Source organism: Homalodisca vitripennis, chromosome 2 (assembly GCF_021130785.1).
Source record: "Homalodisca vitripennis isolate AUS2020 chromosome 2, UT_GWSS_2.1, whole genome shotgun sequence".
In the NCBI taxonomy this organism is placed as follows: Eukaryota; Metazoa; Arthropoda; class Insecta; order Hemiptera; family Cicadellidae; genus Homalodisca; species Homalodisca vitripennis.
Window position 1 is genome coordinate 73,149,341 of NC_060208.1, and position 26,730 is coordinate 73,176,070.

At 33.1% G+C, this 26,730-nt stretch overlaps 1 protein-coding gene across 1 annotated transcript in view; it reads left to right on the top strand.

Moving 5' to 3' along the window:
- The first annotated feature begins 8,110 nt into the window (after window positions 1–8,110).
- The window catches only part of LOC124354166 (15-hydroxyprostaglandin dehydrogenase [NAD(+)]-like), a 29,045-nt gene continuing 10,425 nt past the window's right edge, over window positions 8,111–26,730 (top strand). The window contains exons 1-7 of the mRNA XM_046804426.1: window positions 8,111–8,264; window positions 9,884–9,988; window positions 11,270–11,411; window positions 12,617–12,737; window positions 13,512–13,618; window positions 15,860–16,042; window positions 20,959–21,113. Coding sequence (XP_046660382.1) covers window positions 8,230–8,264; window positions 9,884–9,988; window positions 11,270–11,411; window positions 12,617–12,737; window positions 13,512–13,618; window positions 15,860–16,042; window positions 20,959–21,113 — 848 coding nt within the window. The 5' untranslated portion in view covers window positions 8,111–8,229. The remainder of the gene's footprint in view (window positions 8,265–9,883; window positions 9,989–11,269; window positions 11,412–12,616; window positions 12,738–13,511; window positions 13,619–15,859; window positions 16,043–20,958; window positions 21,114–26,730) is intronic.

Consider the following 26,730-nt stretch of genomic DNA (forward strand, 5'->3'; position numbering starts at 1 on the left):
TTATTGATTTGGACGATTTGAAAAAAATCCACTTTTCACGACGGGGTTTACATTTGAATCTTAGGGGCAAGAGAAAATTGGCATTCATGATTATACAGCACCTTACTAATATCAAAACAAAAGCCAATACAAGAAGGGAAATTTTTAAAATCAACTCGATGGCTGACTTTCCCCCCTTGGTGCCTCCGAAGGGAGCTGCAACATGCACTTCACCTTCTGTGCAAAAGTCTCATGAGGTTGGTGATCATCTCAAGCCAATTCACGTTAATGAGCTGAAGATGGAGGATGTAATCCAAAGCTACCGATACAACAAGGAAGTAGCTTTTGCTCATTGTATTTCAGCGGACTTGAACAATATCAGAAGCTTAAGTGCAGGAGTAGCAACAGTGTTCAAAGATCAATTTGGCAAACCAGCACCCTCTGACTGTGTCTCTGACCACCTCTCAATCCAGAGGATAGAAAATGGTGCTACAGTTTATGGTTTAATAACTAAACCCCAATATTATACCAAACCAAATTTAACGGATTACAACTTGGCATTTGAAGAACTTACACAGGACTTTAAGAAAAGAGGTCTAAAGAAATTAATCTGTTCCCCAATGGGGTGTGTCAGGGACAGAATTTCCATTGAACATTTTGCAGCTAATGTGATGAAGTTTCAACAAGCCACGGGATCTCATATACAGATAATAACTTACAACGAAAATTCAAACCACAATTTAAGAAATGGGCTTTCACACGCAGACTTTTTGAAGGAGTTGAGACACATCATCAGCATTCATCAGGCATCATTCGACAGGCAGCGAGAAACAAACCAAACATCAGATTTGACTTTGGATGACTCTTCAACCTTGGAAGAAAGAAATGACATTCCACACGCAGGACCAGTGCAGTTGACCACCAGTTCTATATTAAGTGATAGTGGAGAGTCATTAGATCGTTCTAGTGATATCAGTGTTCACTTTGAGGAGGAATTGTCATCTGTTAACTCTTTAAACTCCTCAGTCATTCAAAGCCAGACTATGACTTAAAAAATAATGGTAAAAATAAGAATATAAAAATTTTTCATCAAAATATTCAAAATTTAAAATCTAGAATTGAACCTTTACAAATTGTCTTAGATGAAATAGATCCGCATATAATTGTTTTATCTGAACATGACATGAGGTCTCATGATATTGACAGACTTAATATTAACAATTACAGAGTAACATCACATTTTTGCAGAGAAAAATCAAATAAGGGAGGAGTAATAATCTTAAGTAAAGAACAAATTGAGTGGACACAGGTGGCAATTCGTCTTCCAAAGAGTTTGTGTGAGGAGAGACAGTTTGAGTTTTGTGCAACATTGTTCCTTTTTAAAAATTTTAAGTTTGTTTTAATTGGTCTTTACAGGTCCCCCAGCTCAAATGTTAATGTATTTTTGGATAAATTAAGTTGTCTTATAGATTTAGTTATTAAAAAGTATCCATATATTATTTTAGCAGGGGACTTAAATATAAATGTTTTAAAAAATAGTAGCGAACATGTAAAACTTAAAAATATCTTGAAAAGCTTTGATATGAATTATGCAGTAAATTTCCCAACAAGAGTATTCCAAGGGTCTGTATCAGCAATAGATAATTTCTTAACTAGTTTAAAAAAATATCAAATATTAGTAACTGGAGTAATAACTATGCTATCTGACCATGATGGTCAAGTATTAGAAATAGTGAATACATGTAGAAATAATGTAAGAAATAATTGTTTAATAAATATCAAGAGGGATTTTTCAGAAGAAAATATGGTAATGTTCAAAGAACTATTAGAGAGGGAAACGTGGCAGACGGTTTTTCTTTCACCTGTGCATGAAAAATTTGGTATATTTTACAGTACATTCATCAACTACTTTAATATATCTTTTCCAAAGAAATGTTTTAAAACAAAAAAAGTTCTGAATAAATGGATAAACCAAGAGTTAAAGGAGGAAAAACAAAATATAATTCAACTAAATAAGAAAGCTCGAGTAACAAATGATTTGAATCTATCTAAACTATGTAAGCACAAAAATAAAATCTACAAAACAAATTTACTGACAGCTAAAAAAGATTTCTTTGATCAAAAAATTAAAAAGTCAAAAAATAAAAATAAAACTACTTGGAATATAATAAATTCAGAAACTGGTGACAAGTTAAAGAGCTTTAACAACATCAAAATTAAAAATAATAACCGAGTAATTGTGAATCCACTGAAAATAAGTAAAATTTTCAATGAATTCTTTACAGGAATGATATCTGCCAATGTAAATACGGACAATGGCACCTGCATAAACAATAATCTATCGGTCATTAGTGGGCAAAATTTATTTGGTTCTAATTTTGAAAAAATATTTTATTTAACACAAACAGATGAGATGGAAATCCAAAAGATAATAAACTCTTTTCAAAACAAATTTTCAAGTGGCCATGATGACATCCCAATGACAATCATAAAAACTGTGAATAAACAACTGAGCAAAGTATTAGTACATTTAATAAATTCATCATTTATTTGTGGTATTTTTCCTGATCAACTCAAAATTGCAAAAGTTATCCCAATCTACAAAAAAAATGACCCCTTGGATATTAAAAATTATCGACCAGTATCACTGTTGCCATCACTATCAAAAATTTATGAAAAAGTAGTTTATAGCAGACTTATGCAATTTTTAGAGAATAATGATATTCTGGAGACTATTCAACATGGCTTCAGAAAACAAAAATCAACAATCACAGCAGTGGTAAGCTTTATTGAATCAATTATAGAGGCAATAGACAGAGGAGAAAAAGTAATAGGAATTTTTATGGACCTGTCTAAAGCATTTGACAGTGTGAATCATTCACTGCTATTGCTGAAGCTGCAAGAGTTGGGTATAAAAAACAATGCATTAAGTTGGTTTGAATCATATCTTTCTAATAGAAAACAATTTGTTCAAATTAACCACATTACTGAAAAAAATTATGTAGTTAAATTTCAATCCAACCTTGAATCAATAAATGTAGGGGTACCGCAAGGCTCCATTTTAGGACCTCTCCTTTTTTTGTGTTATTTAAATAACATAGCAAAATGTTTAAATTTTGAGCCTTATTCAGGACTTTGTCTCTATGCTGACGACTCTAACTTGAAAGTTTCAGGGAAGACAGTAGAAGAGATAGAGTTACTGACCTCAATCGAATTGGCCTGTATTGAACAATTTTTTCAAAACCACAATTTAACTCTAAATTCTGATAAAACCAAGCTTGTAAATTTTAAAACAAAACAATCCAATCAAATTTTAGATTTAAATATTGAAATTAATGACAGTGTAATTGAAAGGGTTGATCAGATAAAATTTCTAGGATTATTGGTTGATAGTAATTTGTCATGGGATGAACATACTAAATTGGTTTTAAACAAAATAAATTCAGGCCTATTTGCAATTCGAAAGATGTTAAATTTGTGTAGTTTCGAAACTTTAAAATTGATTTATTATTCTCATATCCAGTCTCACATAGCCTATGGCATTTGTGTATATGGAACAACAAAAATGGAAAACCTCACGGAAATATTGAAAGTCCAAAAAAGAGCAGTCAGAGTCATGTTACATCTGAATTTTAATGATTCTGTCAAAGAAAAGTTCAAAGAACTAAAAATATTGACCGTTTATGGGCTATTTATTTATGAGTGCATAATGTTCCTAAGATACAACCCACTAAGGGATCAACATTATTTTATTCACTCGTACAATACACGACACAAAAATGAGTCTAATTTTCCAAGTTACCGTCTGGAGTTCTACAAAAAAAAAACAACATTTGCAGGAAATAAATTCTTGAAAAAGTTACCAGAAGAAATTAAAAAAGAGGACAATTGTAATATATTTAAGAAAAAGTTAAAAGCATTTTTGACAGGTTTAGCTTTGTACTCTATAGAGGAATTTGAAAAGGGTATTTTTTAATAATAACAATTGATTTTTGGATTTAGTTTTGGATGTAGTCTTTATTTTATATTATTGAAACTTGACACTATTCTAATGTAAGAAATGTACTATATGTTTTTGAATAAAGAATATTTGACTATTGACATGTCTGTTTCAAGAGATCCATACAAATTGACAAACACATTATAAAAACTCCTTGCATTGTTTCGACATCAGTGATATATAGGCTACAAGGAACTCATTGTGTTAGCCAGCAGCTATCCAGTGTATTCTACATGAAGACTTTTATACGTATACCTGTAAAGTAGTTATGGTTGAAAGGATTGATTCAATGCGAATATTAAGCTCGAACTCAACTTCCACTTAGTGCCATGTCTGAAATCTGACACTGGATAGCTGCAGGGTAACGACAGAACTCCTTTGTAGTATAAATGCCTCTGATATCGAAATGATGCCTAGAGTTCTTTGTGAACATCTTTGTCACCGATTTTGTATGGATCTCTTCAGACAGACAAAGACTCCAGGTTCCAGGAATAAATCTATACTAGAGTTAGATTTCAGGCACTTAACTAAGTGGAAGGTGAAATGGAGCTTAACTCAATATTCGCATTAACATTAATTTGTTGATATGAACAGATCGTGATCGTTGCAGTAAGAACCAAACTCCACAAATCACACTTTGTGTTAGTCTACGCCACTTTATGTTCATGGTTAACTAACACGTGGTATTTCCTTCTAAGGCTATGGTCCATAGTTGGGTACTACACTGAAATGAGCACTAGTCGAGATGCTCCGTTTCTTATTGGCTGGAGGTGTTTTAATTTGAAAATGTCACCTTTGATGAATAAATCAATACAATTAATGGTTATTTATGTTCTATAAAGCTCTTGTTATTGAACCACTGTTTATGTGGTTGTCCAATTTGTCATATTCATTCATATTTATATTAATGAATGTATTGAAAACTAACTGATAATATATTTGTTTTATTAGAACGTATACTAGTTGCACCTGAAAGTATACAAACATGTTTCGGTAACCTAGTTAGAGTAACACAATGTGAGAGAATGGTAGATAAATGTGGCACTGACTTTTGGCATGGATTTTTCACTCTATTTTATTATAAAGTAACTATGGCATCTCTCATCAGTGTCATGACTAAGTCCAGAGAGCACCATGCTGTTTAGTAACATACTTCATCATTATGATCAATGTGGCTACTATGAGGGCTACACCAACTAGAATCATATAAATGGCAGTCTTGTTTCATACTTTGTAAATATCAATTCTCACCATCCTGAATCTAATAGTTAGGCATACATTGGCCTAGTTGATATCCCCTTAAGCTTGAATTTTTTCACTTATTTTAATAAAACATTCTTATTTAAACACTCTGTTCCAAGTTTTATTCAGTTATTACTGCTGAAACAATTTTACATGTATTGGAAATTGCAAGAATCATTTTAAAATTATTGGTCATATTTCAATAAAATTTTTTTTAATCATCAATATACAGGGTGGCGCAAAAGTCACTGGACAGTTGTTTAAAAGAAGAAAAAAATTACAGCAAGACATAGTACAATAGTTTTTGTCCGTGATGTTGGTATTACTAAATGTTGGTAATTATGCCTTTTTAAGTTAGCAATACAATGCAATGAAACACACAACAATCTAACTAGTGAGTTCATTTGTGACACGTGTTTAAAGCTGTAGTCCCCGAATTATTATTTTTCTAATAGAATTTTTGTTAAACATTAGTCATAATGTTAACGAAAGAAGAAAGGATTTTCGCGTTAAAAAATTTTTATAAAAGTGGTGCTACTGCAGTTGTTAATGAACGGGGAATACACTTTAGATCAAAACCACCATCCAGACAAACAGTGTATGACATACGAGATAGATTTGAACAACATGGATCTGCTATGGATGCACCAAGGTCTGGCCACCCAACAACAGTCTCAACTTGTTGTTGAAACAAGTTTTAAACTTTGTTATTTGCAGACGACACGACCCTGATGAGCAGAGGGAGCGACATCACCCAACTACGTTTGGAAGCCAGTTACCTACTAGAGGAGGCTAAAGATTGGTTCAACTGTAATAGACTTAAGATAAATGAAGAAAAAACTCAGACGCTGCTTTGCACTCTGAAGACTGGGGTCCCCTTCCAGGAGGCGGTAAAGCTGTTGGGGTTCTGGCTGGACTCTAAGTTAAGTTGGAACGACCACTTATCAAAGGTATGTACCAAACTCTCTCGAGTCATTTACCTCCTGAGGAAGCTAAGGGCTTTGATAACCAGACCTTATCTTTTGACTGTGTATCATGCCCTTTTTCATAGTCACCTGATGTATGGCATTGTGCTGTGGGGACATTCCCCGGCTGTTCGGGATGTATTGCTGCTGCAGAAAAAGGCCTTAAGAATCTTAACATCATCGGCCCCCGCGCGAACACTGCCGGCCCCTTTTTATGGAACTCGGCGTTCTCACCGTATACAGCCAGTACATCCTCAACACCCTGGTGCTTCTTAGGGAGAACTTGGCTGATTTTGTGACCAGAGACAACGTGCATAAATATAACACCCGCCGAGCTCAGGACCTCGACATGCCCCGCTGTCGTCTCAGTGGCACTCAAAAGGCCTACCCACAGTCTGCAATCAAGATTTTTAACACTTTGCCGCAGAATGTGCGAGTACTGGAAATGAGAGATTTTAAAAAGGTGTTAAAGGATCGTTTGCTTGAGAGGCCTCTGTACTCCCTGGAAGAACTAAATCATGAGCCACTTTTTTAACTTTCACGTCGTACGCCATCTTGTAAATATTTTGTAATGTATTTTTACATGTTTTAATTATCTATTTATTGTACACTGTGTGTATTAATGACGCAGTCTATCTGACAAGTGTCGGTCAGCGACGTAGATCACAAGTATTCAAGTAAGTACTGATGACAATTTATTGCGGGTATGTTTAGCTTTAACCAAAAGTCCTCGAAAATCGACCAGACGATTAGCATCTGAGCTGGATTTATCACGAAGGTCAGTGCAAAGAATGTTACACAAACAGAATTATAAATCTTACATTCCACGTTTATTACATGGGTTACTTGAAGATGATCCAGATTGATGACTTCAGCTTTGTGGATTGATGCTTACCTTTCAATCATGATCCTAACCTTTTTAATAAAATTATTTGGTTCGACGAGGCCAATTTTAAGTTAAGCGGACAAGTTAACAGACATAACTGTACTTATTGGTATACTGACAATCAAAGTCTTTTGTTAGAGCAACAGTTGAATCAATCTGGTGTGTGTTTGAGGGGCAATATCATCATTTGGCGTACTTGGACCATATTTTTTTAAAGGAACAGTGACAGGAGATAAATATTTGGATATGCCTCAGAAATACGCGGTACCAGGACTCATGACGTTTGCAGAAAACTTTCAAGAACTTTACTTTCAAAATGATGGTGCTCCACCACATTACGCCACTGCCGTTCGCGATTATTTAAACGAACGTTTCCAAAGAAAAGTTATTGGTCGAAGGGCAGATATTGACATGCCCCCACGTTCACCAGAAATCACACCAATGGATTTTTTCCTATGGGGAGTAGTCAAGGACTCTGTTTTTCTCGAAAGCCTCATACTATTGATGAACTTAAAGACTACATACATGACGCATTTTATGATTTGGACAATGATCCCACACTATGCCGTAGAGTATTCCAGAAAGACTTCAAAGATGTATTAATAAAGACGGAAAACTATTTGAATATAAAAAATAATTGTAAGTATTGTTTGTAAGAAAAAATAATTTCAAATAAATCTAGTTTTGTTTTAACCAATTGTCCAGTGACTTTTGCGCCACCCTGTACTGTAATGTAAATGTACCCAGAATCTAAACTAGAAAGGGGCAAGTCATGTTTATTCAGATTCCTCAACAAGATTAATTTTTTTTGACATAAATAAATGATTATTCACTCATGTATTGTATGTATGAGTGTTCAGTGGATATAAATTATTATGTTAACAATAATAAGCAATCAATCAGGCTTTGATTTAATTTTTACTTTTTTGATGCATACAATTAACTGTCTTTGATTTTTTTTAAAGAAGCAATTTTGATAGTTAAGCTACAATATCCTGTCAAACACCTTACTTAGTCATCTGCTGGTTACAGCTGGAATATATTGTTTTGAAAATATTTTGAGCATTGGTAACCAAAACAGAGTAGTTTTAACATACACCTTTTTCCTAACTATCATATTTTAATCAACACAGATATTCTATTACTTAAGTTCAGTCATGTTTCCTACTCGCCAATTCAAAATTTTTTCAAGGTAAGCCGACATCCTTCATTTGCAATAATTAAGTTTGATCTATATATAAGGTAGTTAAAAACAGTGTTATTGTTGTGTAACATTTAGTTTAGTTTATGATCTCTATGAGAGCATACAGTAGCAGCTCAGTATATACAGTACCTCTGCTTAGATGGTTATTCCTCTGGACACTAACTTTTCTGGCAGTTGTTAATAAAAGTTATAAAATAATTTATATTTCCACTGTAAAATAAATAAAGGTAACAAGCAGGCATTAAAGGTAGTTAGGTATTAAAGAACCAAGAAATTATTTTGTTTATATATATAGAAGATTTCTGGTTGTGAAAAGTCTATACAGGAAACCTCAAAATCCAAGACATCTAAGACAATTCTTAAACTAAATAGTTTTGAAACTGTGGGAAGGTATCATATTCCGAACTTTTTATTTCAGGTACTCAAAAACTCATAAAATAAAACATTTCTAGTGAAAATGTAATGTTATTTTCATTTATTACTTTCAAACAAAATTGTTATATTTCCAAAGTTAGCGCAGTAACTCTTTTTCATTATGTAAATAATGTTCAAATGAGAAATAATTTTATGTTTAGATCCAGGTGAATATGATTGTATCATATCAACATATTATGAATGAATAAAGTTTGTAATTATGTTGTTAAAAAGAGCTACTGTCATGGAATTAAATAAATAAATAAGTATAATCATGCTTAAGTTATATATTAACAAGATCATAGACCACATCAAGATATTAAAAAGATAAAGACAGGAATCATTACTGGCTTTGAAACTTCCCTTCAAAGTATTCCTCTTTTGATGCTACAAATTTTCCCAGCCCAATTTCTATTGATCAAAGCAAGTTTTCAAGTCACTTTCTGTAACAATGTAAAATTGCCCTGTTGCATTTTGTAGAATCTCTGCAATATCTTGTCAGTTGAATTTGACTTCCAGCAAAAATAATTCAAGAGGATACATTATTAGAAGGCTAGAGGGCCCTTTTGATCTGTAAATTCTGATGCTTAGCATAACAGTTACAGGTTATGGAATATTATTGCATTGAGTTGCCAGTTCTCACTCTGGTTCATTTGCAATCTTTTGTTACAAATACAATTTTATAATTTCTTTATTGAACAAATCATCCTTCAATAAATATTATACTCTGTTTATAATTTTCAACACGATGTTCAGGACCTTCTTTAAATTTTATACAACTCAGACACACTTATAACATGTAAAGTAACTGTTTTGGTCAACTTAGTTTAAGAAAACTAGGTACAGATATACATACAGTTATGTGAATTTTTCCGACATATCAAAATTTGTTGAGACATTGATATGCATGGCAAATCATCGTATATCTATCCCATTGTAGAAGTAAGTGATGTAACGTACAAAGTTAATATCTGCCAACTGTCAATAAGCAGTACTGCACTGCTTGGAAAGATAAGTGGACGCAAAATACTGAGTTTGAACATGTTTTAAATATACCTTGTATAAATTTTATGACTAATTTAGATAATATTTAATAAGATGTTGGTTAAATTTTATGTGAGAATCTACGACTGGTGTAGAACTTTCAAAAAACTTATTTTAATTAACTTATCATTTTAACATTATTCCTTTAGGTGTTATCTCCTTTACAAACAAATAATTCCACCCAGAAAGATTACAACATCAGTTTGTTTCAACAAGAGAAAGGATGATGTTTACATTCAAAGGATGGCGCAAAGGTTAGTGAAAATACTAAATTCTTTTAGTTATGAATATATCAATTTCTAGTTTGGTAAGTGAATTTATGAAGTAACTTTCCATCCACCCTGCTGCACAACCCTGTATTCAAACATGGAAAGTTTTGGGTTTAACCCCTGGAGACCAACCGACGACAAAGACTGTTACATATAGAAATAACTCACCACACCACATCATTGCGGTCTTATAAGGTTAATCTGAATATGATCAAGTTAATCAAACACCACTTAAATCTAACAAAGTGCTTGTACAGTGTCTCCACTGTATAATTTAATTGTCTTTTCAAGCAAATTTGCAAGACTGTTAATATAGATTTTTCTCTTACTAAACAATGTTATGTTTCTTATAAAAGCTGCCCCTGCTAATTTTCAGAATTTAATTCTACAGAAGTACTTATTAATCCATTGAGTTTTAATATGTCTGAAATGTTTATACAATAATTATTAACATATTCAGCTATTCTGATGCTACCCTTTACAGGTTTGCCAACAATTACTCAGTTGAACATCAGTGTGCTGACTATCTTCCTTTAGCTTACTTTTCCTGTTAATTATATGCTAAATAGCTTTAACTTTATGTGTGTCCTGACTTCTTGAGTACAGAGTCCAGTGTTCAAGCTCTTATTTTGTTTCACAGTTCTTTTTCTCTTGGTTTATTTCCCTTTGTACAATGTTCATGTACCCTAAAAATTATTTTTTAATCATGCTAAATTTTAAGAAGATTGTTCAGATTTTATTTTTTATGTGTTTGTTTATAACATGTACAAAAACAAACATGTGTGGATTGTATCAAGGGCTGCTTTAAAAATGAATACACATTCTGGATATGCTTATTCTTCACTCTTGTTAAAGTACTATTCCAATTCAGCTCCTTAGCTGTTCAGTGATCCTTTTAGTAACCTTTTTTCTTGTTATTGATGACGGTTTTCTTATTAAAGACAAAAGCTGAACAGTGCATTAGTGTCTGGTGTGGTTAGAAAGTAATGAGTTAAAAGTTAAAAAGTAATGAAGTGGAATATTAAACAGAGGGAATTTTGTTATGTACTCATGTTATATTCTTAAAGTATATGACATTTTGCATTAAATTTTTATTTAATATAATACAAACTCTAAAAACTTACTTTTGAAATACTCCTTTTAAATTAAAAGCTATCTGAGTAAAACTACTTAGTGTAATACCCATTCTCATTTCAAATTAGGCAACATTACTTATTTTGTCCTAATTTATATCCATTGTAAAATTTTGAAAATTAAATGTTTTAGATTTGAAAATTGTCAAAAAATATTTCCTCATTATGATTATCCACTACGGATGGATCCCAAATACAAGGTAGCTATCATCACAGGAGGAGAGACTGGGATTGGACTAGCAGCAGCCAGTGACTTGCTGGCCAATGAGGCTCAGGTACGTATTATCTATCTAGTGTCACAAAGTGAAAATGAGGACCAAGTCTGTGATAGTATGTGAAACTTCTGGATTGTTTATACCTTCCAGATGAACCTACACTGGATACAACAAAAATCAATGTCACATCTGGACAATCATATGTATGTCTGGAAGTGACACATTACTTAAGAGCAAATGTTGAGATATTGGGTAAAAGAGTTGACCATCAGGTTTCAATTACTGTGGAGGCAGACTGTTGGAGTAGATGTTAAAAGGTTTATGCAAGCCTAAACATGAGGAGGATGTGTCCCCTGCCTGCTTAGACTGGTAGACCTTGGAACAAAGCTTACCCATCCCAAATATCCTGTCACTGCAAAACAAACACAATGGTCCTTTTAGAACTTAGTGTAGTGCAAGATTTTTTCTGCTTCATTTGGTTTCTATATTGTATGCTTACCATTATATCTCAGCAAAATTATTTCACTCCATCAATTATTGAAAGATAATTTTCTACTTATTCATTATAGCCAAATTCCAGACATTTTTCATTTATCAGTAGATATATATCTAATGAATGATTATGCAGTCTCTTACCATGTCATCAGGACACATGTATAGTGCAACTGCCTACTGAGAGCCCTCGTGCTGCAAAATAATCATGCGAAGCCTTTTTGAGTAGTGACTTTTCTTGTATACATAAACAGTATCAAACATTCCTAAAAATTGTAACCTATACATTCAAGCAGGGTGGTGGCAGGGAGATTTGCTGAAGGGAAACTTTATCTCCATCAGTTGGCAGCACTGTTGTTTCAAGTCCCAAGATAATATTATTTATTGTGTATGTTATAGTTGTCTAAAAGGTAATTAACGTAGTCATATCCAAAATAAATCTATTTTGACATTTCACTACTGTGTGTTAACTCCAATCTTCTGGGGGTTTTTAAAACAAATGATGTTGTAACAAGATAATAAAATGATAAGTATACTATGGACAGTAACACATTGATAAAGGGATATTCAGACAACTGACTTAGTTAGGGGAAATTGAGTGCTGCTGAATAATAAAGCTTAAAAGAAATGTCCTGACCAGTATTTACAGAAATCATACAGGTAGACTTTTATCAGGCATCAATTGCACTGAGGCTCATTTTATTAGGGTTCAATCAGGAAACCCTCAGTATGCGCAATGAGGAAGCTACAACTTTTTATTTTGTTTTCTGCAGACTGTCGTGTTGGCAGGGGTGTGTGAGGGTGAGGTGGCTGTGAAAAAACTCAATGAGGATTACGGACAAGGGCGAGCTTGTTTCATGCACATGGACGTCAATGATCCGAGGGATTTTGAGGGTGAATATGTCTTTAAATATTGTAATATGTGTATTTTATAATAAAACTGTAGGATTTTATAGAAAAATGTTTGAACATGCAATAAATGTTGATAGTAACTAAATAGTATTAAATTAATATAGTTTGCCAATTAACATATGAATTATATAACTGCAGGCCATGTCCTCATTTTGATTGAGTTGTCAAATATGCAATAACTTTTTTACATACAATTGTTTCTGACAAATCAAATATTATCTAAAAGATTACTTTATTAACTCAACTTTGTCTAATTTTGAAGAGTTTGAAGCATAGCTGTTTATGACATTTTAAGTACATTTTGAGATATGAGATTTTACTTATTGTAAAATAGGTTTTTATTGAATTAGTTTTTCTGTGTTGTTTAGGGTAAGAACATATTAGTCAATACATAATTATTGTATAATCCTTTGTCAGAATATATAATTGTGATTTTATTGTAAATGATTGTCACCATTCATGTACTTTTTATGTACATTTGAAATAACAAAATTCAATATTACAACTATTCAAGAATCGAGTATAGATATCTCCCAATTAAAGTAGAATTAAATCTCCCTATTCTAGTTAAAAAGCTATGTTTAATGGTCCTTTGTTTCTAGTGCAAAAAGAACCATTAGTTGTCATTTAAGAGCTTCCCCTTCAAATATTAGTGACTATGAATTTTATTCAAATGGAAGTTATGTGTTGTAAACCACACATAATGACATACTGTTTATTTTTAACTTTTGTAGTGATAGTATTTGTTTGTTCTAGAATTGTTCTACAGGGTGAACTTGGTTTATGGAGGGATTGATATAGTGTTCAACAATGCTGGGATATTGCAGGACCATGTATGGGAATTTGAGGTGGATACAAACTTGGTAAGCAGTTATTAATAATTTTCATTTGACATTTGATGGTTTACAAATTATGAACGTCAGTAATCACAGCATACAGCTAGGTTATACAATATTTAAATTATTACAACTATGAGCAATAATTTAAAAAAGACTTTATAAAATAGTTTGTGACAAAAAATGAATATTGAATAAAAATATGTTTAAAAATTTATGTTATCTGTATACAAAGTTGTCCTTGCTGTAAAACGGGGATTTTAAGAGCCAAAAATAAAACTTTCTTTTAAAGTTAGTTTTTAAAAATGTAGAGATAAGGTCGTAGGCAGCAATATCCTATTACAGCATACATCTCTTCCTGGTATAATATTTATAATATATTTCCATTAATATCAAAAATATTTGAATCTCTACTATATGAACAAATATCTCAGCATTTTTAAGGCCTTTCTATATTTTCAGTTTATCAATATGGTTTTAGTCCTAAAAGGAGTGCATGTAATGCTGTTGTTAAGTTATTAGATAATACTGTTAGGTAATGATTTGGAAAATGGTTTGTGTTAGTTTTAGATCATTTGATATGTCAAAGGCTTTTGATACTGTAAAGCATAATATATTTAGTATAAAAAATTCTTACTATGGGTTTGGACCCGGTTCTGTAAAACCTATTGATTCATATTTGTCAGATAGAACTCAATTTGTTTTTAATGGTGGACTTAAATCAAAAGGTAGAGTTGTTGAGTATGGTGTATCACAAAGTTCTATTCTTGGACCTATACCTTTTATTATTTATATTAATGACTTGCCAATAAACATCGAGAATATGGGTGTCAGGGTATTCTCTTTGCTGATGACTTTGGGATCAAATTAGTGATAGTAGTAAGGATTTTAGTAACTATAGATTACATGTTAGTTCAAAATTACTAAGCAATTGGTGTGCTGTCAATAATTTATCTATAAATTATAACAACATTTTTGTTATTTACCTTTTAGTTATAATAGAAAATCTCAATATTCTACGAGCAATTGTGAATTAAAGTTTTTTGTTATGTAGTTGGATTCTAGGTTAGCATGGCATACACATGTTGAATCAGTTACAAAAAGTTTAGCTACAGGGCTATACATGTTGAGGAGACCTGAAGCTGTTGTAAGCAAGAGTGCATTGCTCGCTATATATTTTGCTCAGATCTACAGTTTGCTGACTTATGATATCGTTCTCTGGGGTTCAAGTTCTTCTTGTCCACAAATGTTTATTTACAAACAAAAGCTATTAAAATGATTTTTGGTAAAAGAAATCAAACGTCTTGCAAACCATTGTTTGTTCAGCTTGATGTATTAACTTTGTATTTACTGTATGTACTGCATTTGAATGTTATATTCATAAAAATGCTGACAAATTTAGAACCAATGCTGATTTTCATATGAGAAATAGAAATTCATTGAGAATAAAGCAATATAGTTATACCAGCTCACAAAAAAATTTGATGTATATCGCAACTAAACTCTACTGCCTATTGATATTAAATTGTTATCCGAGGAAAAATTTAAAAATAAGATGAACAAAATATTAATCTCTGAATGTTTATTCAAAGTAGATGATTTTTGTGATATTTTTTGGTAACTATGTAGACCTACTTAGTTGGTATAAATCTTTTCCTTACCAAATGTATGTGGTAATGGTAAGATTTAGTTTTAAGTATTGAATTGACGATTGATTATTTATGCAATGTAACAATGTTTATTATGACAATAAAATTCTTATTCCGAAGAAAACAGTTCATTTTTATTTTCTAAAACCATACTTAGTTGCATTTAAGAAATTACTTGTTTCCAAAAAAAGTGCTACGGTAATTCATTCATATACTACTTTTGTCCCTTCTATTAATTTGCCTAACAAGGGAATTATTAAAATAGACCAGTAAATCTGTGGTTGGTTTCTAGGTCCTTTTTGTAGATTGGACATACTTGAGAGAATGTGTAGAAAAATACCTATATTTAGTACACTATTAATACGTTTAGCCAAAGGAGTAGCCCAAGTTGAGGTTATGCTTTTAAAACAGCAGTATATAGCCAACCAAGCCAAAAAAGTAAAAATAAAAAAGTAATTTATGTATAATAGAGAAATAAAAATATTATATATCCAATGAGTTATATAAATCAAGTGTAAAATAAATTATATTATGGATAACAAGAAGAAAATATATGACAATTTCCATTCAGGCTGTTTATATACCGTACTCAATATATACAAATTTCATGGTGTTTCAGAAATCAGTAATACGTGGAACCCTCCTGGGTTTAGATTACATGGGAAAAAACGGAAGGGGCAAAAGGAAAGGGGACGGTATAATAATTAACCATTCGGACACTATGGCTCTTGAAGGTCTGCCTTATGCTCCAGCCTATTCTGCAACTAAAGCTGGCATCATCGGAGCTACATTAAGTTTTGGAGTAAGTGTTTTAAGGTAATAACTAGTCAGTTGCTTGGTATTTGACTTTGATAACTGTTACCATAAGATGGCAAGTAATGTTAGAGCGGTATATTTCAGCCCCACGCAAGAGATCCATGGTCAAATTTATATAGTCATATATTTATATTTGTATAATCCCAAATTAAAGCAAATAACTGTGATTGAAATTCATGCACAGCTTTTTAAAGACTTTCCAATGTTCTTTTAATGTAATGGAATTCTACTCATCCATAACTCAGTGGTCCACCTGTCATTTGCTAATGACCAATGACCAGTAGAACTTATGAAATATATATATCAAAGTAGTCCTGAGGCGCAATCATTCAAGCATGCAACATGACAATAATGTAGCTTCATTTTAAATAAACTCTTTTCTAAAAATGCCAAACAGAATAGCTTACATGATATTTTCAAGTTCTGTGAAAACCTGCCCAAGTAATATTTAAAAACGTCTAAATTCACATAAAATTAATTTTTATTTCAGAAGATGTTCAAAATTTTTGTATATTTTATTATTCTATTGTTTTAATATGTACTCTATTGTCTATTTTACCTATGCATATTTAATATTTACAGTAAATAAATATTATTAAAGCTGTTTATGATGCCAGTATTTTGAATTGTCAGATGACATACTTTAAAGTAGAACAAATGGGTTTCTCATTCAAAAGGTATCCTTAGAACCTTAGACTTATACTTTCACCTGGTATGAATCGTGGCCATTCAGAATTCTATAGAAAATTAAAAGTCTATTATAAAAGAGTAGGGAATTTAAATTCCTTTTGAACGTGTATAAACTCAGGTAATTTACAGACTATACTGAAAGAAATTTCCTCTGGATACACTTAACTTCTACATCTGTAAAACCTCTGGCCTTATTTTAGACAATGGTGGTTTAATTAAAATGTAACGTTGATGATGCATATATAATACATTCCTAGCAACACTGACTATAATACATTATCAAATGTAGACATTAGACTTTGTTATTGAAAAATCTAGTGATGAAGATGACAAGATCAAAGCTTTCTCCAAGCTTTTCAAACAGAATGATTTACATTTTCAGAGAATATCCTACTGCCCCAATTTAATAAAAAAACTAGCTAAATGCCTGTGCTTTACTACAGGATCAAAATATAAACCATGGTATATGTCAACTATTACTGTGTATTAGTGACTGTAACAAATGAGCCAGTCATTAATATTTCTGGCTGTTTCCTGAGCCAAGATGTTTCTTTAGAACTCAAATTGTGTATGACCGGATAAATCTATTCTGTTAATTTCTTTAGATCTTGAACATCCTTGTAAAGATTGTTCAGAATATTTACAGAGCCATCCTCCAACTCTTGTAACGTCCCGTTCTGTGTCTAAAAGTAAGTGTTATAATTCATCAGCTGTTAGGACATAGTACTCTCATGTTCGTGCACAAAGATAAAACTATAATATTCAGCCTCAGATGGGTTGACTTATTACAGTTGTTATATATTACTTTAAAATCTTAAGTCAATCTGAGAAGGCAGAAAGAAATGAGCATATCTCTAGCTGGCATCGGCGCATTATGTGGTATCCTATCTCAAGCTCTACAGGTATTTAGGAATGCAGATTAGCATATCTGTGTCCAACATCTAGATGAGGTAGGCCTAAACGGATTATTTTGAGGTCCACAGATGGACAGGCCTTAAAAGAAAAACATTGAGTATTAGATTATTAAGCATACACAATATAATAAAATAATCTGACAGAAGCCATCATTCAGGATATCAGGTTGCCACTAATGAACCGCTGTCTAAGCAAACAACAATTCTGTGGGAAAGTAATTTTGCCCTGACTGGTCAGCTGTGGTGATCCAAAATTATTACCAGAAAACCCAATAATGGTCAGAGGTGGCCTCTTACGGGCTGAGCTCTCTAGCCAATGAGAGACAGAATTATCTGGAGTGCAACAGGGTAGGGAAAATTCCACCTCCTCTGGAGGATGGAGGCTCCATTCCAGTATATTACCCTAAGAAAGTCATAGCTCTAAGTTCTCTCCTCTTCCTGGTTCTTGCTCTTATGCTTGTTCAAATTCTTGACCAAGTCTTGTAGTCTTTATGTTTTATATTGTTTTGTTAATGTTAGAGTTTTCATAATGACTCCTATTCGTGTTTGGGTTGGGTAAGTCATACTGTCTCTCAACTCTGGTATATAATCAGTAGTCTCCTTAGTATCTCTGGCCTTTGTATCAGTAAATGATGTCCAGTAATTTTCTATTGTAGTCAAGTTTACTTTTGAATAATAAATGATTCACTCAAGCAAATTTGTGTAGCTCATTTTTGCCAACCTAACTCCAGATAATATACACCTAATATTTATTATGCAGGCTTTAACTTTATCAGTGCCAACATAAATTCTTCAAGGTACTACAGACTATGTTTATTTCAAATCAAGGTTAATTAATTTCCACATATCTTGCAAATTACAAACGTCACATTGTTTTACATACATTTACATTTAAAGAGGACTATTAAATAAATGAGATGGTGATAAAATTAATGAATATTGATTTTGTAACGATGACCCGCAAATGCTATTAAAAAAAATTTCTGCTTCCTAGGTAGTGTGTGGTGAGGTATTTGTAGGCAACATGTAAAATATATTACTATTTAACATACTTACAGGGTGACTTTCACAAAATGCTTTCTTACTTAATACACACCTAGAACCTATAAAGAATATTTGTGCCAAAAACTTTATTGTCTTCTATTAGACATGATGCTAATTCTCTTTAGTGGAAATCATAACCTATGGGCTCATTGCACTACTTGTGATGTAATGGCCAGTGACATTATTCTGCTGATATTCATCATTATCAGGAAGGCCTTTTAACTTTTAAGAAAATGTAATAAGTCAGTCAGTGGCATTTGGCTTATATATATAGTGAAAAATTATATTTAGTAAAAGTAACTGTCACTGTTTGCAGAGTGTTAGGGGCACATGGCAGATCACTACCTATTTTGATGCAATTAGTGGTTGAATGCTGGGATAAAATATTTGACACTGTGGTATGTAGATAGTATCAGCAACATGTAGCTGGATGTCATAGCTCAGGATATAGGTTATATAATTAAAACACAACACGAAAAACAGAGACTTTATTGGAGCTTTGGACACTCCTAATTCGACAATTAAACTTTTAGAATACACTCCACCACATCATATTCTAAATTTTCTTCCAAAAGGTATGGTTTGATACAGTGAAAAAGGACAGGAGATGTAGAAAAATTGAAAACTCTCAAAAAGAGATGATGAGGGGGCTTTTCTAATCCTTTTGAAAGCCAAGATAGTTTATATCAACCTGACCTCATTGCTCAACAGCAGGACCAGACAGATATTGTTTTTTCTTGTAAGGAGTACACCAAGCACTGAAGCCTCAAAAGGCTTATTTCGCATGTAAAAATTGTGCTATGAAGCCTAAGAATTTACAATTTCAACAAAGCTACAGAAGGCTGAAAACATGCAATCGGGTCTTCCTGGGGAATTTCGTAAATCTTATTCGAATGCTAAAGGTGGCACAATGTTCTCTTGCTAATTCAGGAAAGTTAAAATGTGGATGTTCAGTAGTTTTCTCCTGCTCATTACATTACTGACAAAGCAGATCATCCCTAAACATTCTGAAATACTAATTACATGGAGATGCTTTTTTAGTTGCCCTGTAATCAGACATGAGAAGATAATTATGTATTCAAGGAGAGAAGATCATATACCAATCTATGGGGAAATAACTGTACAACTAGTCCACTTATCTTTAAACCTGGCTGTAACCTCCACCTTCTCATGTGTTTGGTGAGCAACCCATTCTAAACCGTTTTAGATGACACACCTAGGAATTCCACAGAGCAGCTGAAGTCCAGTCATAATATTGATGCTGAACCTACATTTGCCTGAGTATCTGTTTTTTCGTTAAGCTCATAAGCCCTTTACCCCAAGAAGCTTCTGAAAGACAATCAGAAAGTATAAGACACAGACCAGAGATTGTGATAAACAATGAAATAAAACTTCTAGACATTACACTAGTTAATGGACTTCTGTTATAGACAAGAACTTGTTGCAACCTCTGTTCATTAAAAATATTAAAGCTTTAACTTTGAAACAACAACAAATGTTGGTTACTTTGTATGATTTGAGGTCTACGTAAGATGTGGTTTAATGAAATGGAATGGAACCTAAAGTGGTCAGATTAAACATGTTCTTGAACAAAATAGAGGTAATCAAAATATTTTATGGACTCTACAATATAAACATCTGTTGAGAGGCCCTTGGAACAAAAAAATCATCAGTTGTGTCATTCTATATCAAGGAAATTGTGGTACATACAGTAAGAGAGGGCTTACAAGAAGTCTTATACATGAGAATGAAGCTTCACAACAAGATCGAATTCAAACTTTTACTACACAAATGGCTGTTCTATTTTGTACCAGAGAATTTGTTTAAAGAGCTTTAGATACTTGAATTTAATTACATCACTTTTTGAATTATTGCATATTAATTTTAATTTCTCAACATTGTTAATTTTGTTCGTTATCTACCGTTTTAGTATCAAATTACTTTTGAGTGAAAATGGACTCATTAGTAGAGGGAAGTTTTCTCTTGCTGAGGTTGGACAGCAACTTAATGTGAGTCTAATGTCTTAAAACTCTCAATTAATTGACCAGTTAAAACTCACCTATCACATTCCAGTTCTATTAGACATGATTCTAATTCTCTTTAGTGGAAATCATAACCTATGGGTACATTACATTACTTTGATCATAGCATATGGATCCGTTACATTACTGGTGATGTAATGAATCTCATGAAATGAAGATTTGATCAGACTGTTGGACGTATAGAATTAGGTTAATATGAATATTTTGTACAGGCCAAGTACCATTACAACCATACTGGGGTACGGGTGGTAGGCCTGTTGAGTGGACCGACCAAGACTGACATAATACAGATGGCTGGTGAGAAACAGTTAGAACCAGAGTGGGGAAGACTTCTGGTTGCCTATCTCTCTGAACCCCCACCACAGAGGTATGTTGTGCAAAGTTTAATACTTTCAAGTATAAAACCTAAACTTTTTGTAGAAATATTGGAAAAAGAGACCAAAGCATATAACTTTTAAAACAGCTTTAAATACGATACCTTCATTGTTGAGTTAAACAAAGTGGTCAATCTATAAAATAAAAAGATACTGGTCTTGTATCAATGATAACCTGATTTACCATCTTCAGTAAGAACAACCCTGCTCAGTATATATGCATAATAAAAAAATCTACACAATCAACCATATGGGATCCAACTCCCAGACAGCCGCAACATTTAATAAACTCATAATGAAAATAGTGCAAGCACTACTCACAAATTATTCAGTTATTTAACTTTTAACTTTAACTAAATATTTAATATATATCATCACATTTATATTTTTTAAATTTCAACAAGTAGTTTTATTTTTAATTGTTGCAAGTGAAAGTAGGATTCTTAATATAATTTATAAAAACACTTAAAATATTCAAGAGTATATAATCAGACTAAAGTACCAAAATTTAAATTTAGTAAACAATTGTCAGAAGCAAATATGTATGAGTTTATGAATTGGGCTTTCAAAGTACAATATGAATGAATTCTTTGGTACCCAATCCTGTAAGTTCATTATGAGTCTAGTTTGATCTATCCAATTTATTTTGGCATGGCTTTTCAAGCTCAGAATTATCTTGTAAGTCTAAACTTATCATAGACTTACAGGTTTAAGATTTTGTGTAAGCTTCACAACAAGCTTACATTAGTTCAATAAATACCAGGTTTAGTATCAAAACTAAGCCTGTGAACTTGTTTCTTGAACTCATTCAAGTTTCGTATGCAGTTGAGCCTGAAGGATGTTCCAAATGAGCTTACTATTAAGTTGGGAATGCTATTTATTTATGTTGAATGATAATTATTTTTATGGGCATAAAATGAACAGTAAGCATGTTTAGTTAGTAATTACTAAACAATGTTAAAGGAACTTTTATGGTACGTTTATGCATGGTAGGAGCAATATTCTTGTGGAAGATCCTGTTCATGGAAATAAATTAATAAATATGTTAATACAGGAGTTTATCAAATTCCCTTTGGAAAAAATTTAGATACACTGAAAGGAAAGCTAAAGCACAGCTCTCCACTAATTACTACTCCACTAGGCACAGAGTTTTCCACTAATTATAGTGTTCAGGAATTAATTGTTGATGGCTTACATCAGTTTAAATTAATTCAAACTCAATAAATAATTATTAACATAAGGTTGGTGAAATTAGGAGGCCTAGGAGGGAACTTAAGTATATCTCCCTTATGGGTTGTTCTCTAGCTATTGGATGGGAAATTATTTCTCAGATGTAGAAAACCTGTGCAGATAGAAAAAGGTATAATGGGAAAGTTGAAACTGGAGTAGATCAACATCAGAAAAATGGAGTAACTATGAATAGTGGACTAAAAGTAGCTGCACCACTACCAGCAAGCTACGTCTAACAGTTTTGTTTTTATATCTATAAATATGTTGTTTTACCCAGGTTTTTGCTGTTTGTTTTACACATACAGGTTTGTAGAATTCAGGTGCAAAAAAGTTATTTTTAGTGACTTTTATAAGTTTTTAAAGTTTTTATATATTGTCCACTAAGTCATTATTACTATCTGTTCCCATGCCATCATCACCAAATAAACCACCATTGGCAAATGAAGCCAATTGTCTATTTGTGCATCAGATATTTCCATGATACAATAAACATTACAAAATAAAACCATAAAATATTACAGGACGGGTTACATGCAACAATAACACACAGTAGCTTTAAGCACTTTGAGACTACAGTGAACTCACCATGGTTATGTCAGAGGACCAAGGAAGTGCTGATAACTAGTAGAAAACGCTGGAACTACTTGCGCAATGCGCGTCTCGTGCAAATGTTAAGGCAGATAACAGAATAAAACAGGAACAATATAAAGATGTGTAATATTAAGTCAGTAGCACGTTTACATAATCGCTATGAATGTAATATTACATCAAAAATTGTGAAGGGGTTAATAACCAACCTAGTAAGGTGAACCAAAAATATGCCTTTGCAGCTTCTAATATAATAATGAGGATTGGAAAAGGTACTCATCTGGTCAGTAAATAAGCTTAATTATATTTTTACGTTGGTATGATATTCCTCAGAAACACCAGCTCTATGGTTTTTCTGCCAATGAACAGTAATTTTCAAGGCTAATATAAAACATGATGTTGCATAGCAATGCTAAAATGAAGGCAGTGAACCTTGTTTTAGAAATAGATACAGTGGCCAGTACCAATTCAATGCTCATTTTTTAAAGAAGACTCATATTGACATAATTGTGCAAAAATTCAGCTATACTCATTGGTTGAATAAAGCAGGTTAGTACCGTGAAAAAAACATAAATAATTGTGTACTATACGTTATTTGAGTCAATTAAGAATTACTTACCTGGGATGAAACAACAGCCACAAATATGTGTAGAGTTCTGGTGGTACAAAAGCAAGTGGTCAGATCTGTAACAGAGCTGCAACAGATGGAAAGTTGCAGAACAGCTATCAGGGAGTTAACATACTTAAAAGTGGTGTCTATATTTATTGCAGAGCATGTTATTGTGTCCTTAACACAAACAAAATAAGACTCATGGAACAATATCAGTACTAAAGAAGAAACAGATAATATTTCGCTCTACCTGGAACTGTTCCCAACTTATAGAGAGAAGTTCTACAATTTATATCAACCAGAATATCTAAGAAGACATTCCACGCCTACCTTCAAGATAACATTATAACAGACTGGCTTTTGCAGTAAATTTACTTTTACTATAACAATTTTGCAATGACAACACTGATGAGGTCTGGAGATTGGACAGTGTTCTTCTTTGTGGTGTTTATTTAACTATGATAATGCCAAAGAATCAAATCAATTTTCATAAAACAAGCTGCATATCTTTTTTGTTTTGAAAAAAAGGTTACTTGCATGTTTACTTGGGTTTCAAATTCATTAACACAATAAAGACTTATATTGCATTATGTTTGCATAATTATATGATCTAATAATATTAATAATAATAATAATAATAATGTTGTCTTTATTTTCATCAAGCGTTTCTCAGTTACATACAGAACAACTGCTTTTCAGAACAACTATCGTCACATACAACATATACATGAAAATGAAATACAAACAAATAAAGAAAATCTATACATTAAGCAAGTTCTGCCTCATCTTATTCTTAAATGTAGCTAAACATTGTTTCACGTTTGGTGGGAGGTCGTTGTACAATTTCGGCCTGAAATAAGAGAAGCTCCTCCTTCTCAACTCCAGCCTAACTTTGGGAAAGTGAAGAAGATTCCCATGGCGGGTTCTGTGCTGAGAGACCTCATCCCGAAATGAGAGCTTCTCACTAAGGTACTGAGGCTCCTGATTAACAAGAGCCTTGTGGACCATGCAGCACGTCATGACCCTGCAGACGGTCTCTACCGACATCATCCCAGCGGCATCTCTGTAAGGAGAGACATGCTCAAATCGTTTCAAATTAAAAATGAAACGGATTGCAGAGTTTTGCAACTTTTGAATGCGATACATGTCTTCTCCAGAAATGCTATTCCCGTAGGCTGGGAAACAGTAGGCAAAAACGGACAGGACTAGTGACTGCATGATACGTTGTTTCGCAGACTCAGGCAGAAGATCTCTAAATCTGTAGAGTCCCCTCAGTCTACCGAGTGCTCGTTGACAGGCATGCGTGACATGGTCAGAGAACGTGAGGCCGCTGTCTAGCACAACGCCAAGAGTCCTCGCCCTATCAAATACAGCCAAACTCTGGCCATCGAGCCTCACCATCACTTCTCTTTCACTGAGGGACTGCACAATGTTGTGTGGCGCCGTATGCAATACAGTGCACTTGCCTATGTTTAGTTTCAGCTCATTCGCCATTGACCACCCCAATATTTTTTCAAGGTCAACATTGATCATATCAATGGCTGACACCATCTGCGATGGCTCGTAAGACTAGTGCAGCTGCGAGTCATCAGCATACAAATGAACTGTGCAATTTTGCACACAGCTTGGCATATCGGCTGTGTACATATTGAACAGAATAGGCCCTAGGCAACTACCCTGAGGAATGCCTAGATACTTTACAAGCGGGGTTGACGTTTCACTCCCTAAACGCGTCACCTGCAGCCTGGAGTCTAAGTATGACCTTATCCAATTGACTACGCTCAAGTCAAAACCATAATAACTCATCTTCGCTAAAAGCATCTCATGGTCCATTGAATCAAAGGCCTTAGAATAATCCAACATAACAATGGAGTTATATTTATTTACCCATGTCTTTGGCGTCAATCATATCACTGAAAAGATTTGTCAAGGCTGTACATGTACTATGATTACGCCTGAAGCCCAATTGCAGCTTCGGTAAAATATCCATTGTTTTCATAAAACTGTCTATTTGTCGAATGGCAATCTTTTCCAGTATCTTAGACATGGCTGGGAGTATTGAAATTGGCCTTAGCTGGTCTACCTGATTGGCAGCTTGCCCTTTCGGTATTGTCCGAACAATACTTGTTTTCCATGACTTTGGAAACATGCTGCCAACCAGGGAAACGTTTACCAGGTGTTTAATTGCTTTGACTGCGTAGGGGCTCACTGACTTGATCATGTCAATTGAAATTTCATCGCTGCCCACAGCTTTAGATTTTATTTCATTCATTGCCGAAATAACGTCTCTTTTACTGACAGCGTAAAACTTAAATTTATCTCTGATTTCTTCTCGGCCATTGGTTGCAAAAAATTCCCATACGCTTTTATCAATCTTCGGGCCAGCTCCCATGTTTATAAAGTATTCATTGATCTCATGCGCTTTAAGTTCAGGTGGAATGTTCGAGCAAACCCTTGTTTCTACAATATCATCTAAGTGTATACATTATACTAATTAATTTATTGAACAATTTTATTTTTGTGGTTGAGATGTTATACGTTGATTTACTAAAAATAAATTCATTTTTGATTGTACTGAAACAATACTTACAAGAACATGTGACCAGTCTCACTATATAGTTTGGGAAGAACAATACTTACAGATTGCAATCTTGAAGTAATATTTTTACATAGTAAAATTTTAATTTGATAGCTATATTATTGCTTGTTAACTTATGCTTATTTGAAATTAAAACTCATAGTTATGGCAAAACACAAATATAATGCTCTGTTGTAATAAGCTTGACAATAAAAAATTACAAAAACTCATCAATGGTACAGAAACATCCCTAAACAGGATTAATCTTTGATTGACATTTTAAATGCTGAAGAAGCATCCCTAAACAGGATTAACCTTTGATTGACATTTTAAATGCTGAAGAAGCATCCCTAAACAGGATTAACCTTTGATTGACATTTTAAATGCTGAAGAAGCATCCCTAAACAGGATTAACCTTTGATTGGTATTATAGATGCTGGAATTAACTATACAGGGTGATTCAAAACTAAACGGCAATCTCTCGGGAGCTTATTCTATAGCTAAAAACAAGTAAAAAAGTTCATATAACCATATGCCCGGAAACGCTTCGTTAGCGAGTTACGCCTAGCGAAAGATTTCGCCCGGATTTCAGAACCCTTGGTGA